General features: G+C 28.0%; 3 protein-coding genes across 3 annotated transcripts; 1 reads left to right on the top strand and 2 right to left on the bottom strand.

Moving 5' to 3' along the window:
• Window positions 1-33: 33 nt before the first annotated feature.
• Window positions 34-3595, bottom strand: LOC113798470 (uncharacterized). Its single transcript, XM_075821963.1, has 9 exons — window positions 2794-3595; window positions 2346-2729; window positions 2187-2286; window positions 1743-2102; window positions 1434-1683; window positions 1147-1358; window positions 916-1036; window positions 386-757; window positions 34-266 (listed from the first exon to the last, which is right to left on the bottom strand). The coding sequence occupies exons 1-9, from the start codon at window positions 3116-3118 to the stop codon at window positions 54-56; spliced, it is 2337 nt and encodes a 778-aa protein (XP_075678078.1). The 5' UTR covers window positions 3119-3595; the 3' UTR covers window positions 34-53.
• Window positions 3596-4568: 973 nt separating this feature from the next.
• On the top strand, window positions 4569-6371 carry LOC113798474 (germacrene A synthase-like). The gene is made up of 4 exons (XM_027349023.2): window positions 4569-4709; window positions 4839-5233; window positions 5306-5772; window positions 5857-6371. The coding sequence occupies exons 1-4, from the start codon at window positions 4701-4703 to the stop codon at window positions 6249-6251; spliced, it is 1266 nt and encodes a 421-aa protein (XP_027204824.1). The 5' UTR covers window positions 4569-4700; the 3' UTR covers window positions 6252-6371.
• A 632-nt stretch (window positions 6372-7003) lies between these two features.
• LOC113798480 (bromodomain testis-specific protein-like) lies at window positions 7004-12679 on the bottom strand. Its single transcript, XM_075821964.1, has 6 exons — window positions 12247-12679; window positions 9907-10797; window positions 9440-9837; window positions 9250-9378; window positions 8504-9194; window positions 7004-8435 (listed from the first exon to the last, which is right to left on the bottom strand). Exons 2-6 carry the CDS (start codon window positions 10589-10591, stop codon window positions 8056-8058), a joined length of 2283 nt encoding a protein of 760 aa, XP_075678079.1. The 5' UTR covers window positions 10592-10797; window positions 12247-12679; the 3' UTR covers window positions 7004-8055.
• Window positions 12680-13338: the final 659 nt, after the last annotated feature.

The following is a 13338-nucleotide window of genomic DNA, read 5'->3' as shown; positions in this document are numbered from 1 at the left end:
TTGGTGGAAAAAAAATATCTTTTTTTCGTGCTGTTTGTGTTTGCCAATGAATATCAAGCACTTGTATCGGTTATATTGTTTTTCTGGCTAAGTACAATAATTTCATTCATTGTTTGTGATTTTTTTGTTGTTGTTGTTGTTGCTTTTGATGAAGATGATGATGATAAAAATAATCGAATTAATTTCGCAAAAGGAAGCTCGATAAAAAGATGTATAATAATAGCAGCAAGAACCGATAGAATGATGAGAAGAAAACAGAATTGTAACTAGATGATGATGATGATGAATTACAGAAAAGGATCAATATTACATATAAGCACATTCAAATATACAAAAGAATTATATATAATCGATAAGTAAATATTGATGTAATAGTAATACTTACAGTACCAAATTCATTTCTTAATTGTGGGAAACGTGTCTGATGTACAATAAACCATGTTAATGGTACATGAACCAAATATATTGCAAAACAAATTCTTGCTAATGGTACAAAACAATGTGATGATAATGTTTTGATAAAAATATTTTCATTTATAATTATTGGATATGTTGATGATAAATAGAACATAAATGATATTGAACAAATCCACAAGAGATTCGAAATAGTTATAATCAATGCATTAGACCATGAATAGCTACTAAGTAAATCAGCTAATGGTCGTTGTTGTTGATAATCAAAGAAAAATAATGGAAATATTTGTGGTATAATCATTAATATTGCCAAACTTAATAGAAATAATTTTCTTATTGAAACCTAACCGAACACAACAAAAAAATCAAAAATCAAATGATGAGAAAATAAACAAACAAACAAATGAATGAAGGAATGAAAAGGAAAATGAAAATTAATAACTTCATTATGAATGAATGAACATTGAAAAAAAACATATACTGATTGTATATGATACATACCTTTGATAAATTTAAGGTAATTTTTTTATTTACCAAAACACCGATTGTAATACCAAAAAAATATGCTTCAAAATGATTATAGGTAGCTGTCCAATACAGGAGATAACCACGATCACCTAGACTATATAGTTTGTTTGGGTTAATTTGTAATTAAAAATTCAAAAAATAAATTAAAAAATGTCCAAAGTAAAATGAAACAAAAAATAGTAAAATAAAAAACGAATAAATTACGGCAATTGTGGATATAGAACTGAAATGAAGAACGGTATTCCATGTAATTTAAATATAAATAAAGCCATTGTTATTAAATATGATGATAAAATTAATATTGATGTTATTATAAAGGCCAAACGTGTAAAATTATAATAATATAATGATAATACAATGAATGAAATTATGTAAAGTTGAAAATCAACCGAAAGATACCATGTTTGAAAGCCACACTATTCAAAAATGAAAAAAACAAATTAAAAATTAATGAACTGAACTGATGATGACGAAGAAAAAATAATGCAAACCATTTGTCTAAAATCAAGCCAATTATTCATATACAAAAGATGATATGGTAAATTATTTATACATGGTTTTAAATATGATTCAATAATTTTTTCATGAAATAATGGTCCATTACCAATAAAACCTAATATTATTGTAAACATTATATAACCAATATAACATGGTGTAAAACGTAACCATCTCGACAATACATAACGACCAAATGATGGTAAATTTTTTGATTTTAAAAAACTTTGTGCCAATAAAAAACCACTGAAACAAACGAAAAATGATTAAAGTTAATTTCAATTGAATTTTGCTTGAAATAATACCTCATCATAAAAAATGATTTAATAGTCCATGTACTATTCACTAAATATCGATTGATTATAGGTGTTGTTTGTCGTTGATAATCATCGGGAAAATGTACAAATGGTGATATTGGTAATAGTTGTAGCACACCTTGATTAATTGAAACATGTGCTAAAAGAACAAATAATGTTAAAAATACACGCCAACCATCGATCCATGGATATTCCATTCGATTTTTTATTACAAATAATGAACGAAAATTTGAACATAGCGAAAAACAATGAATTATTTGCATTGATTTATATGTTTCATTTTGAAATTGATAAATTTCCAATATTGTAGCCAAAATAATCAATGCTAATATAATGATCATTATTACACTTTTTTTTGAAAAGATAAACGAAAAAACATTGATAATATTGATTAACTAATGTCTAATATTGATTTTTCAATTTACAAATTACCTTAAAATAATTTTTATCTTAAACCAATCATCAAATGATGAATCCAATTTTGTTTGACAAAATTCAATATCAAAATTAGTTTCATGTAATGGTTTGAATGCTATTTTTTTCAGATGTTTAGTTAATAATAAGAAATATTCATTTTCCCGCATCACTTACCATTCTGAATCAAATTGCCAATGAATTTTTCATCACAAACCGATGGTAAACATAATGCATTAGCCAATGGATATCGTGGATTTGCCTGTAACCAACGTTCCAATAATGATTGTTTCCAAATTTCATTGTTGCTTAAAAGTTTTGAATTTGATGATTCAAAATTTATCGATGGAAATTGCTTCACTTGATTTGGTAAACGTATTGTAGCAAAACAATATTTACCAATAAATTCAATCGTTGATATATCTTGATCATTATCGATTGTCGAATTTGATAAATGTTGTCGATTATCGATACTAAGACAAGAATCAAAATCACCAAAATTTGTAAATGTACCGGATAATAATCCAGAGCCGAAAAATGATCCCGAACTTGAATCAATCACTGCAGGATGGTGAAAAAAAATTATTAAAAATTCCAACAAACCAAAACAAACGAACAAACTAACATTTTGCTGACCATTCAGTTTCAAACGGTTGTGAAAGGGTTAAATTTAAAATTTTTAAACAATATCGATCATTAATAGATTGAATAAAACTTTCGTTTAAATTATTATTAATTGTTGAACGAAATTGTTCAAAATTTCGAATCATTAATGATTGTACGTGGTTGAATAGAAAATTTTCCGCAATTTGATATTGATATTGATGAATTGTTGGATCAAGATAACCATTCGAATATTGATCAAAACTTTTTGAACGAAAACAAAAACAACATTTAATGATAACTACCATAAATAGTAATAATAATAAAAATTTATTTAACACCAACATCGTGATGATTCTTTTTTTTGACAAATTTCTTTCAAAATGATTTCAAACGATCAGATTGTAAATGATATATATAACCACAAGCGAAAAAAAATAATAAGATGAAAATGAAAACTAAGTGCAACTTTCTGAAGGATTGCAATTAAATTGAAACAAAAATGTTGTTTCATCAAATTGCGTTCACCTTCGAAAAAAAATATAATTCTTTAGAATGAATAAAAATGATTCGGATAGAACTTTTTTTAAATAATACAAACAAACAAACAAAAAAATCACAATTTGAAGGACAAAATGATGATTACTTTATTCGTTTAATCGAAAATTCAAATGTTTTTTCCCAACACCAACAACAACAACATCAACATCGTCATGGTTGATGATTTGTTTAACTGATAACAGAAAAAATGGTTTAAGAATGTACAAAAAAAGAAAGATTTTGGTTTAAAATTTTTGACAAAATTCAGAAAAACAGAAAAAATTTGCAACAACAACATAAGATTTGATTGTGCAATCGAAGAATGTTGATAGCATCTTCCAAATATATTGCATAAATGAATGAACAATGTTTTTTCCCTTTTCCCTTTTCCAAAATGAAATAAAATAAATAAATATTGTTACGAATATTGGATGTTTGCATTTGTTTTTTTTATTATTACTTCAACCATTCATTGTTGGTGGTCATTTTCAATATCTTTTTTTTAACCAATTGGCATCCGTGTGTGTGTGCGTGTGTGTGTGTTTCTTTGGTCATTATTGGATATTATTATTTAACAATAATAATAACATGTAACAGTGTAACAGTGTAACATAAACAATAATCGTAACAACAATTGTTGAATAAATCTATAAATCAAAAAACAAATCAACCGAATCAATTGTTTTCGATTTTTATTATCATTTTCTATTTCATGTGAACAAACAAACAAAACAAACCGCAAGCGAATATAAACATTTTCGGTTATATTTGAAATATTTCAATCAATAAATAATCAGAAAGTTTACGTAATATTTACCTATGATAAATTTATGAAATATGAATTTTTTTCTTGGCTATTTACCTTATCAATTAGTCATACGTCGCATACAAAAATCAAAATTTTCTGCTTGTTGTTCGGGATGACATAAATTTTGAAATTTTACCTCAGAATTTTTTTTAATCCGAATGTGTCGCCATCTATACAGGTGAAATATTGAAATATTCTTGTATTTTGTTTGTCAACCGTAAAGAATCAACGAATTTTCCATTAATTTTGAAAGAAAAAAATCTGATTTTTTTTCTTCAATTTGCAAAAAACGAAAAAATATGAAAAACAAAACAAAAAAATTGTTCATTTTTTCCCCTCAAAAATAATGATAATTTTTAAAGGAAAAAAAGCCATTAATAGCCAAAAAAAAAAAATAATAACGGCCTTAATGTTCGAAACATCGATAATGAAAAAATGGTAAGGATTCGATTCGATGTGAGTGTGTCGATGGTTTTTCGTTCGTTGAAAATGTATCGATAAAACATTCATCCATTTATGTGGTGTATATAAATAGGATAAATTAACATGATTCAATTGAAAAAAACTAACGACAATTAATAATGCCGCAGGTAAGTTGATTTGATTTGATTTCATTTGAAGTGTCAATATTTTCATGACATTGAAATATTTATTTCAATTTTTTTCCTACTTTTTTATTTTTATATTTGGCTATGAATCAATCAATCAATCGAATAAAGCCATCGAATGTTGAATATTATGATCAATTAGATCGTTTAAATTTCATTTATCCATATTATGAAAGTCCATTTCCAGTTCTAATTAATCGTAATTATTCAAAATGGATGATTCGATATTGTTATGAATGGGCAATTGATAATAGTGGACCATTACGTAAACATCAAGCATTTGTTGATTCGATTCGTAATTCAGATCTTGGCCTTTATTCAGCTTGTTGTTTTCCATCGGCAAATTTTCATCGTTTAGAAAAATTAATGAAATGGTGTACAATGTTTTTTCTGGCTGATGATTATCATGATGGTCTTAGCCGAATACTGAGTAATGGTCAAATTGATTATGGTAATTTTTGGATTCCAATGATCGATATGTTTGATGGTATTTTAACCGGTTATCAGTTGAGTATAGTAAAAATTTTGGAAAATTTTTTTTGATAACATTTTTTGTTTTCGGCAAATTTTTCCAACAGATGTAATGAATGGCCAGATTTTATAAAAGCCATACAAAGAGTAGCAAAAGAAGTTTATTTTGATTATACAAAACAACAGATTAATCGTTCGATAAAAATGTTTAAAGATTATATAGCTGGAAATATATTGGAAGATAATTGGTCATCAGAACATAATGATGGTACGAATTTAACGAACGGTAATGGTTTACAATCAGAAACAATCATACCAGATTGGGATAGCTATATGAAAGCACGTTTAGGTTCGGTTGGTGGTCAAATGACATTACAATTAATTGAATATGCAAAAAATATTTCATTAATTGATCAAGAATGGAATCATCCATTAATGAAATCATTACTTGTTGCCGTATCTGAAGAAATGATTATGGTTAATGATCATCTGACATTTCGTAAAGAAGTTGCTGAAGCTAATTTTAAATTTAGTAATATGCGTCATGCATATACTGTTTTAGTTCATAATAAAGGTAAATATGATTTGATTATTAATTCACGTAAAAATATCCTCAAAAAAAACTAACAATTTTTTTTTGTTTCACTCCAAATACAAGGTTTAACATTACAAGAAGCTGTTAATCATGTACATCAATTGATTAAAGAAAAAGATGAATTAATATTTCAATTAATCGAACAGATTATGGATGATCCTATATTAAATTCAAGTTCAGAATCAACACAACGATTACAATTATATTTAGAAGGTGTTAAAGAAGTATTAGGTGGTTATTGGCGTTATGCTATACAAGCCCGGCGATATCATGGACAAAATTTTCAATCACAAAATGCAATACCACCAGCTGGACATTTTGTTTATGATCAACATCAAACAATCATATTAATGAATGATAATAATAATAATAATAATCAGAATAATAACAGTAAAAACAAAACCAATTATAATTATGAATGGTTAAAACCGATACCGGAAAATGTTCAACCAGAATAAATCAAATATTCCGATCAATAGATGGCGCTTGGTTATCGTTGTTTTTTTTAATTTATGATTTTTTTTTACTTAAAAATAAAAAGATTCGATTTTTCGAAAATTTTTACAAAAATAAATAAATCCAGAAAATACAAAATACAAGGTTATATTTTTTAATAATGACAATTTTTTTTATTCTTTTCAGCAAAAAAAAAAAATTATAAGTGAGAGAGAGAGAGATAGCGAAATAAAGAAGAAGAAAAAAACGAAATGAGAAACAGAGATCTTTAACAAATAATGAATGAAAATTAACACTTTTTTTTCATTTAAAACATGACTTGAATAAGAAAAAAAAGAATGAGATTTTTTCAATTTGATGAAATGATGATCAGGATGTTTTTGGGTGATGAAATGATGGTTGTCGATTTGCCATGATGATGATGATTGTAATGATGATGATTATACGATCTATTTGAATTTGTTTGTTTCTTAAGGAGGAAAAAAAGAAAAGTGGAACTTAAAAACAAAAGTAATGATAATAATGATGTTTTGATGATTGATAAATTGAATTTTTTTTTAGTGGATTTATCTGTGCGTGTGCGTGTGTAAATGTAATGAGTTAAATGAATGTATTTTCTGTGTGTATTTTGTGTCTGTGTGTGTAAAAGAATCAAAACTTTACAACAAAAAAACCACCACCACCTTACACACAAGTATCATCAGAACCAAAAGAAGAGAAAAAAACAGATCCAGATCTAAATTAGGGAATCGTATACATACAAACACAAACATTCTATATTTTCAAAGAATTTCAATTTCAATGTGTAATTAGGAATTTTGGATTTTCGAAGAATTTTGGAAAATATAATGCGAAAATATATTTTTTTTTGTATTTGTATTTTTGTTTTTTGTTTATTTAGTTACAGTTACAAAGTTTTTTTTTATTTCTTGAATAAAATGATGATAAATGATGGATATTTTTTTGATTGGTTTTTGTTGAAATTATTTATGTAGATAATGATGATGATGATGAGGATGAGGATGATGTAATGGGATAATGAACAAATGATGTTCCAATAATTTTTTTGTTTATACAAATTCTTTTTAATGATTATTATTATTATTATAAGAACACATTGACATATTTATATATATAGACCATCATAAATAATTAGAAAAAAAAATAGACAAACACATAACACACACCAATCATTATCATCATCATCATTATCAAATTATATTATTTTTTGATGTGTGTAATTAATGTGTTTAAATCAATGTGTGTGTGTGGGGGGGAGTATGTATGTTTGTAAACAACAATCTAATGACATCTATTTATATATAGTGAAGATGATTTTTGAATGGACATGAAATATGTTTTTTTTTCAATTTCTTCATAATTCCGAACAATCCAACAAACGAAATCATTTCAGTTCATTTTTTCTTTCCATTCTTCGATCAGGTTGTTTTGTTTTGTTATAAACATTTTTTTTCACACTAATAATAGAACAACGATTTTTCTTCATTTACTTTTTTCAATCTTAGACAATATAAGAATGTCGTCGTTTGATCAAATTAATTAAAAAGTCGATTGTCCTAGTTAAATCACACTTACAATCGTTGACAGGAAAGAGCACAACACTAAAAACCAATTCTAGAAAAGACGAGCATTACTTTGCCGGATGAAATTCTTTACACATGTTAGGATGGATCACTTTTCTTCAATTTGTGAATATATAAAATGGTTTATATACTTTTTTTTGAATGAATTATTCCATTTCAATTCTTCGTCGAATCAATTTTGTTTTTTTTAATTATATAAACATTAGTCCAATTCACTATCACTGCTACTTTCACTGAGTTGTAAGTTTGAAGCTCTAGAATCAGCACGTGACCAATTGTTTTGAATTGAATTATCACAGTCAGTATCAAAATTGCTTGATGAAGATCCGCGGCATAATTTTTTGCTGCTTTTATTCGTCAACAATGCGGATGATGATGATGATGGCATATTATTACCACTTTTATCAGGATTTGATGGTGATGATTTGCTATTTAGCATACAAGAAGTGACATATTTTCTGAGCGCTATTAGCGTTTCTGGTTTTAATGCTTCAAAATCGATTTCAACATTTTGTTCATCATCACATCTTAACGATGGTTCAGTTGATTGCAGAATACGCAGAACATTTTGTAAATCGGTTGCTATATGAATGAAAAAAAATGATTATTAAATTAGATAAATTGATAGGACGAGATATTCAATTACTAACCCTGAAGATTTTCAAGATCTTTTTTTAGTTTTTTCAGATCATCAATACTTTCCGGATTGAATGGCTCAGTAAGCTGATATGAATCATCAACATAGGAATCCGAATCATCATCCTCTTCGTCAGACGATAAGTGTTTTCGTTTCTTGTTCGTAGTTGATTTTTGGGACAACCTTTTATTTGTTTTCGTTTTATAGCCATTTTTTCTTGGCTTTTTCGAATTGGACCGTTTTCCATTTGGGTATCCATTAGAATTCGGTTTAATTGCGTTCAGAAGTGCAGTGGCTGCCGATGATTCCGGAGTATGAGATAATGCTGTTGATAACGCTTCTCTCAAGCATGCAACTTGAAATTCCAGCATTTTCATACGATCTTCAGGTTCATTATCTGCATTACTATTGCCATTATGTTTATCAGCTAGAACTGAAACATTTAGAGGGCTGAACACACCAGATTCATTCCGTGAAACACGACTTTTAAGACTATTTTTCTTATTCGATTCTGATTTTGCTTTTTTACCATTAGATATGCTTGATGAATTCGATGAATCGGAAATATGATGATGACTTGATGATGTTGAGGCACTAGTCAGATTTCGAATCGAAAATGAAGGAGAACTGTTTTGTTTTGGAACAACCAATTTTTCTTTTAAATAATCTTCAGGAAATTGAGCATATCGATATTCGAATGCTTCCTATTGATAAAAAAATGAATTAGAATTAACAGAATAAAAGTGGTGATGATCATACCCTTAGTTGTCTGACTTGTTCGATGATTGGCGATTCTGGTGGATTATAACGTAAACAATTCGAAAACATTAATCGCATATCTTTAGCGAAATCATCCACAGTGGAATATTTTCCCGATTGAATATTCGTCTGATAAAACGACATTCATCAGTAGTAATGATGATATACAAATTTAGTAGAATATACTCACTTTGATGGTTGATAGGTCAATTGGTTTTTTAATTTTTAAATGATAATCAGGAAATTCATTTGGATCAACCGGTTTCCAGAATGGCCAAGCATATTCGGCATGTTTCTTGGTGAACAATTCTTTGACAAATTTACAACATTCTTCCATCGGTTTGTTCAATGGCACCTTTCTCACTGTAGGCTGTTTTACAGGAGGTGTCGAAATCGGAGCCGGTAAATCTTTGCTCGGTTTTCGTACCATAACACCTCTCTCACTACGTGTTGTCATCTTGATTGGTGAGAATGCTGTCACACCAGGCAAACTGTTGTCTCCAATCGGTGATAGAGTTGGACAATCCATACTATCTGACAGCGATCCGCTGCGTCGTTTATAGCCTCGTTTTTCATTCAATTTTTGAACTAAAAATATAAACCAAAAAATATATTAATAATCAAACAATTAGGGAAACAAATAAAAAGAAAACATACATTCTTCGATGTTTTGTCGTGGTGGACAAGGAATTTCTTCCTCGACAAGAGGCATATCTTTAAGTTTTTCATCGAAAAATTCTTCCAATTTTTTGCCGGCAGAATAAACATAATCTTTGGGTGAATTGAATTGATAACAATTTTTGAATATTTGACGAATATCACTTATACATTCATTAGCAGATTGATACCAAAGAAAATTAAGTCGATTTTTGACAGTATTTAGATCCATAGGTTTTCTGACAACTAGATAATAATGTGGGATCTTAAGACGAACACTATCGACAGGATTTAAAAATGGCACAGCCGTTTTATAGCGGCAAATATATTTGGTTAGGATGGTCTTGAGAAAATTTAGCTGATTAGTAAAACGGGAAGGTATGTTGTCATCTTCCCGGTAGAAGATCATTTCGGCAACACCTTTTATCAAACGAATACCATTCGGTAAGATTGTTTCACCATCAAAATCAATCTGGATCGATTTCCATTCATCATCATCTTCAATTGTATCGATGACATTTTCAATCAATTCTTCAGTGATAAATTTAATTTCATCATCGATATTGTCATCGTCGTAACTTTTCATTGAGATCTCCTCAATCATATCATCATCGTGTGATGCAACATCAGAACTATCGCCGAAAATACTTGTAGCATGAGAATGATCGAAATTATTTTCGGACATATCGCCATGAAATCCGTTGTTTTTATGTGCAGCACACCACACACAAGTAGTGGCTATAGATAATTGTAGCAGAATATTTTTTTTTTTTTTTTGGGTGTGGAGTTTTTTTTACCGTGTTGGCCAACACGTCCACCTTTTTATTTTTCACAAGATACACTTGTATTATTAAAATGTACTGGCAGCATAGATTTATGATAGAAACATTACTATTCAACAAAAAAAAAAAAATGCGAAAAGAGAAAAAGATTATTATTGATCACTCTCCCTCCGCTATACAGTGTACTCTCTCTCTCTCTCTCTTTGCAAATCAAAAAAAAAATTCACATTTTTCAATGAGTTTCAATGTTGTTGCGTCATGATTATCATCAATTATTTTCGATGATAATAAAAAAAAATATTCAATAATATTCGAGATTGGTGGGTAGTATAAGCAACATTATAATTATATAATGAAAAAAAGGTGTTTGACTTAAATCTAAACATCTGTCTCGAATCATTCTTCTTTTTTTTTCTAAACGTGAGAATCTATGGACTTGTAATGGACTTTATTCATGTGTTGGAGAAAAAAAAATGTCTGCAAAATATTATTACAACCGTCAAACTAAAATTCATAATGATGATTACGTACTTTGGACTAAACATAATAATTATCCCTCATACAAACAACAATCGTTTCTTATAAATCGAATAAATAAAACTCAAAATACACAGTGTTTTTAAACTTGACTTTGGATTATGATTTAAGATTTTTTTTGTGTGTTTTGAACATCTATAAAAAAAAGGGGATACTTAACAAGAAATTCATAAACGAATTAGAAAGAAATCGAGAATCTACCGTAACAACAATCGAACGCGAAAATTTAGTTTCCTTTTCGTTTTTTTTTGTCTATTCAAACACACAACTTATTTGTTTGCTTACTCAATTGCTCACTCACTCACTCACAACAACAATTTATTGGAGAAGTTCATGTTTATTCTACACAAACAATAAAACCTAGCGGAAAGGGAATATATAGTATCGGTGTTGCTATTAGTGATAATGATGATGATCGTTCTTCTATCTTTTTTTTTTTTAAACCATATGAGAGAGAATACATGTGGTACATGCGGTGTTTGATGATGATCTAATAACATAAAGCGAAAAGCAAGCTAAAATTGTGAAACGCGTGTGATTAGTGCGCGCCTTTTTTTTCCTTGTTTTATTTTGTTCGTTCGTTCTGTGTAGTATTTCTCAATATTGATTTGGGAATTTTTTTTTTTTTTTGGTTCCGATTCTAGATCTTTTGATTTAATAATAGCATTAGAAATTTTGCAGAACCAAAAAAAAAAACAATAGAATTGTTTTCATTTTCAAAAAAAAAATATTGTCATTGTCTGTTCTGACGCATTAAACTTAGTCAAGAGAGACCATGTGAGATTTTTTGTTTTTGTTTTGTTGTTTGTTGTTTGATAACGATGATAATGCAAATCATAAAATTATCGTGCAAATGACTAAATGATAAACAAAAAACTTGTCGAATTGAAACAGAATTTATGTTATTTTTTTAAAATCAAATCTAAACATTTGTGGTCATAAGTATTGTACATTGTTTCTTTCATTCATCATGATTTGTAACAAAAAAAAAAATGATCTATAAAAACTAAGATAATCTTACCAATGGAAAAAAGGAAGGAAATTTTTGATCTTTTTCTTTTTTTTATTCAATTGTCCAGTCAAGAGATAAAGTTAACCGATTCGCCAGACCGTTTTATACATGTATCGTGGACAACTTGTATGGTATAAATTTGGTATTTATTTTTTCAACACCAACAACAATAATCATCATTTGAATTTAAATTTTCAATCACCAAATTTTAATCAATAACAAACAAACAACAAAAACAATTAAAAGCAATAAGAATTTGATGTTTATTTTTCTTTTTGAACAAAATAATTCGATTTTTTATTCGTCATTTAAAAAAAAAATTTAAAAATAATTCAATTTTGGACCGTCGTTAAATTGAGGTACCACTGTATTCGAGTTATGTCGTATTTTTGCAAAAAAAAAAAAACACAAAAATTATCCGTGTGATCGACGCCGTGCACACAACAACACTGAAACTAATAACATAATTATAGACGTCTACACTTCAATCTCTTTTTTTTCTCTTTTTGGTTCTATCAGTTTTTTTCGAATCTTATTCTATCCAAATGCTACTATTACTTTTGGTATCATTTTCGGAAGTATCCATTTCTGGTTAATTTTAATGCTGTTAGCAATTAATTTATGAAGAAGTAGCATTTGCATTTTATTGGAAGGATAGATCCTATTGAATAAAGAGATAGCAGCACATGGATATCACAATGAATCCATTATTACCCAATCATTGATAGTGGCAAAGTAACAATTGTACATTATGAAGCCGCAAATATAGTTGTTGGAAGCATAATTCAAAGCGAATAAAAATCACGTGGCCGTGATGAACGTCAGTATTCGATATTTCATTGTTGGATCACGTGATCATAATAGACATTCTTATCGATACTCTTCAAAAAAAAATTTCGATTGTTTAATTTTCACGCGGGTTTTTTTTCGGTTAAATTCAAATTTATTTAAAATTTTGTTAAAAAATTGAAAATATAAAGATATCAAAAACAAATTTCAGCATTACAAATCAAAAAAAAAGATCTAATTTCTAATGATGATTAAATCAAGCCAGAAACAGTTCAGTAAATCACATTTTTGTATTTGAAGTATTTTCATTTT

Source organism: Dermatophagoides pteronyssinus, unplaced genomic scaffold (genome assembly GCF_027571235.1).
Source record: "Dermatophagoides pteronyssinus isolate colony J.1.1.1.1 unplaced genomic scaffold, Derpt_VIB-CSIC_2022.12 sq0014, whole genome shotgun sequence".
NCBI lineage: Eukaryota > Metazoa > Arthropoda > Arachnida > Sarcoptiformes > Pyroglyphidae > Dermatophagoides > Dermatophagoides pteronyssinus.
Note: the sequence above shows the minus strand (reverse complement) of the source record. Positions and strands in the feature narration are given on the sequence as shown.

What these genes read in the sequence shown, in the direction of transcription:
- LOC113798480 (XM_075821964.1), bottom strand. Translation starts at nt 10,591, where the DNA reads ATGTCCGAAAATAATTTCGATCATTCTCATGCTACAAGTATTTTCGGC. An exon ending in AACAAGTCAGACAACTAAGG is followed by an intron (nt 9,195 to 9,249) that starts GTATGATCATCA and finishes TTTTATCAATAG; the next exon opens with GAAGCATTCGAATATCGATA. An exon ending in AGATCTTGAAAATCTTCAGG is followed by an intron (nt 8,436 to 8,503) that starts GTTAGTAATTGA and finishes TCATTCATATAG; the next exon opens with CAACCGATTTACAAAATGTT.
- LOC113798474 (XM_027349023.2), top strand. An exon ending in GGTATTTTAACCGGTTATCA is followed by an intron (nt 5,234 to 5,305) that starts GTTGAGTATAGT and finishes TTTTTCCAACAG; the next exon opens with ATGTAATGAATGGCCAGATT. An exon ending in TGTTTTAGTTCATAATAAAG is followed by an intron (nt 5,773 to 5,856) that starts GTAAATATGATT and finishes TCCAAATACAAG; the next exon opens with GTTTAACATTACAAGAAGCT.
- LOC113798470 (XM_075821963.1), bottom strand. Translation starts at nt 3,118, where the DNA reads ATGTTGGTGTTAAATAAATTTTTATTATTATTACTATTTATGGTAGTT. An exon ending in AAGATAAAAATTATTTTAAG is followed by an intron (nt 2,103 to 2,186) that starts GTAATTTGTAAA and finishes TTCAAAAAAAAG; the next exon opens with TGTAATAATGATCATTATAT. An exon ending in TTACCTTAAATTTATCAAAG is followed by an intron (nt 758 to 915) that starts GTATGTATCATA and finishes GTGTTCGGTTAG; the next exon opens with GTTTCAATAAGAAAATTATT.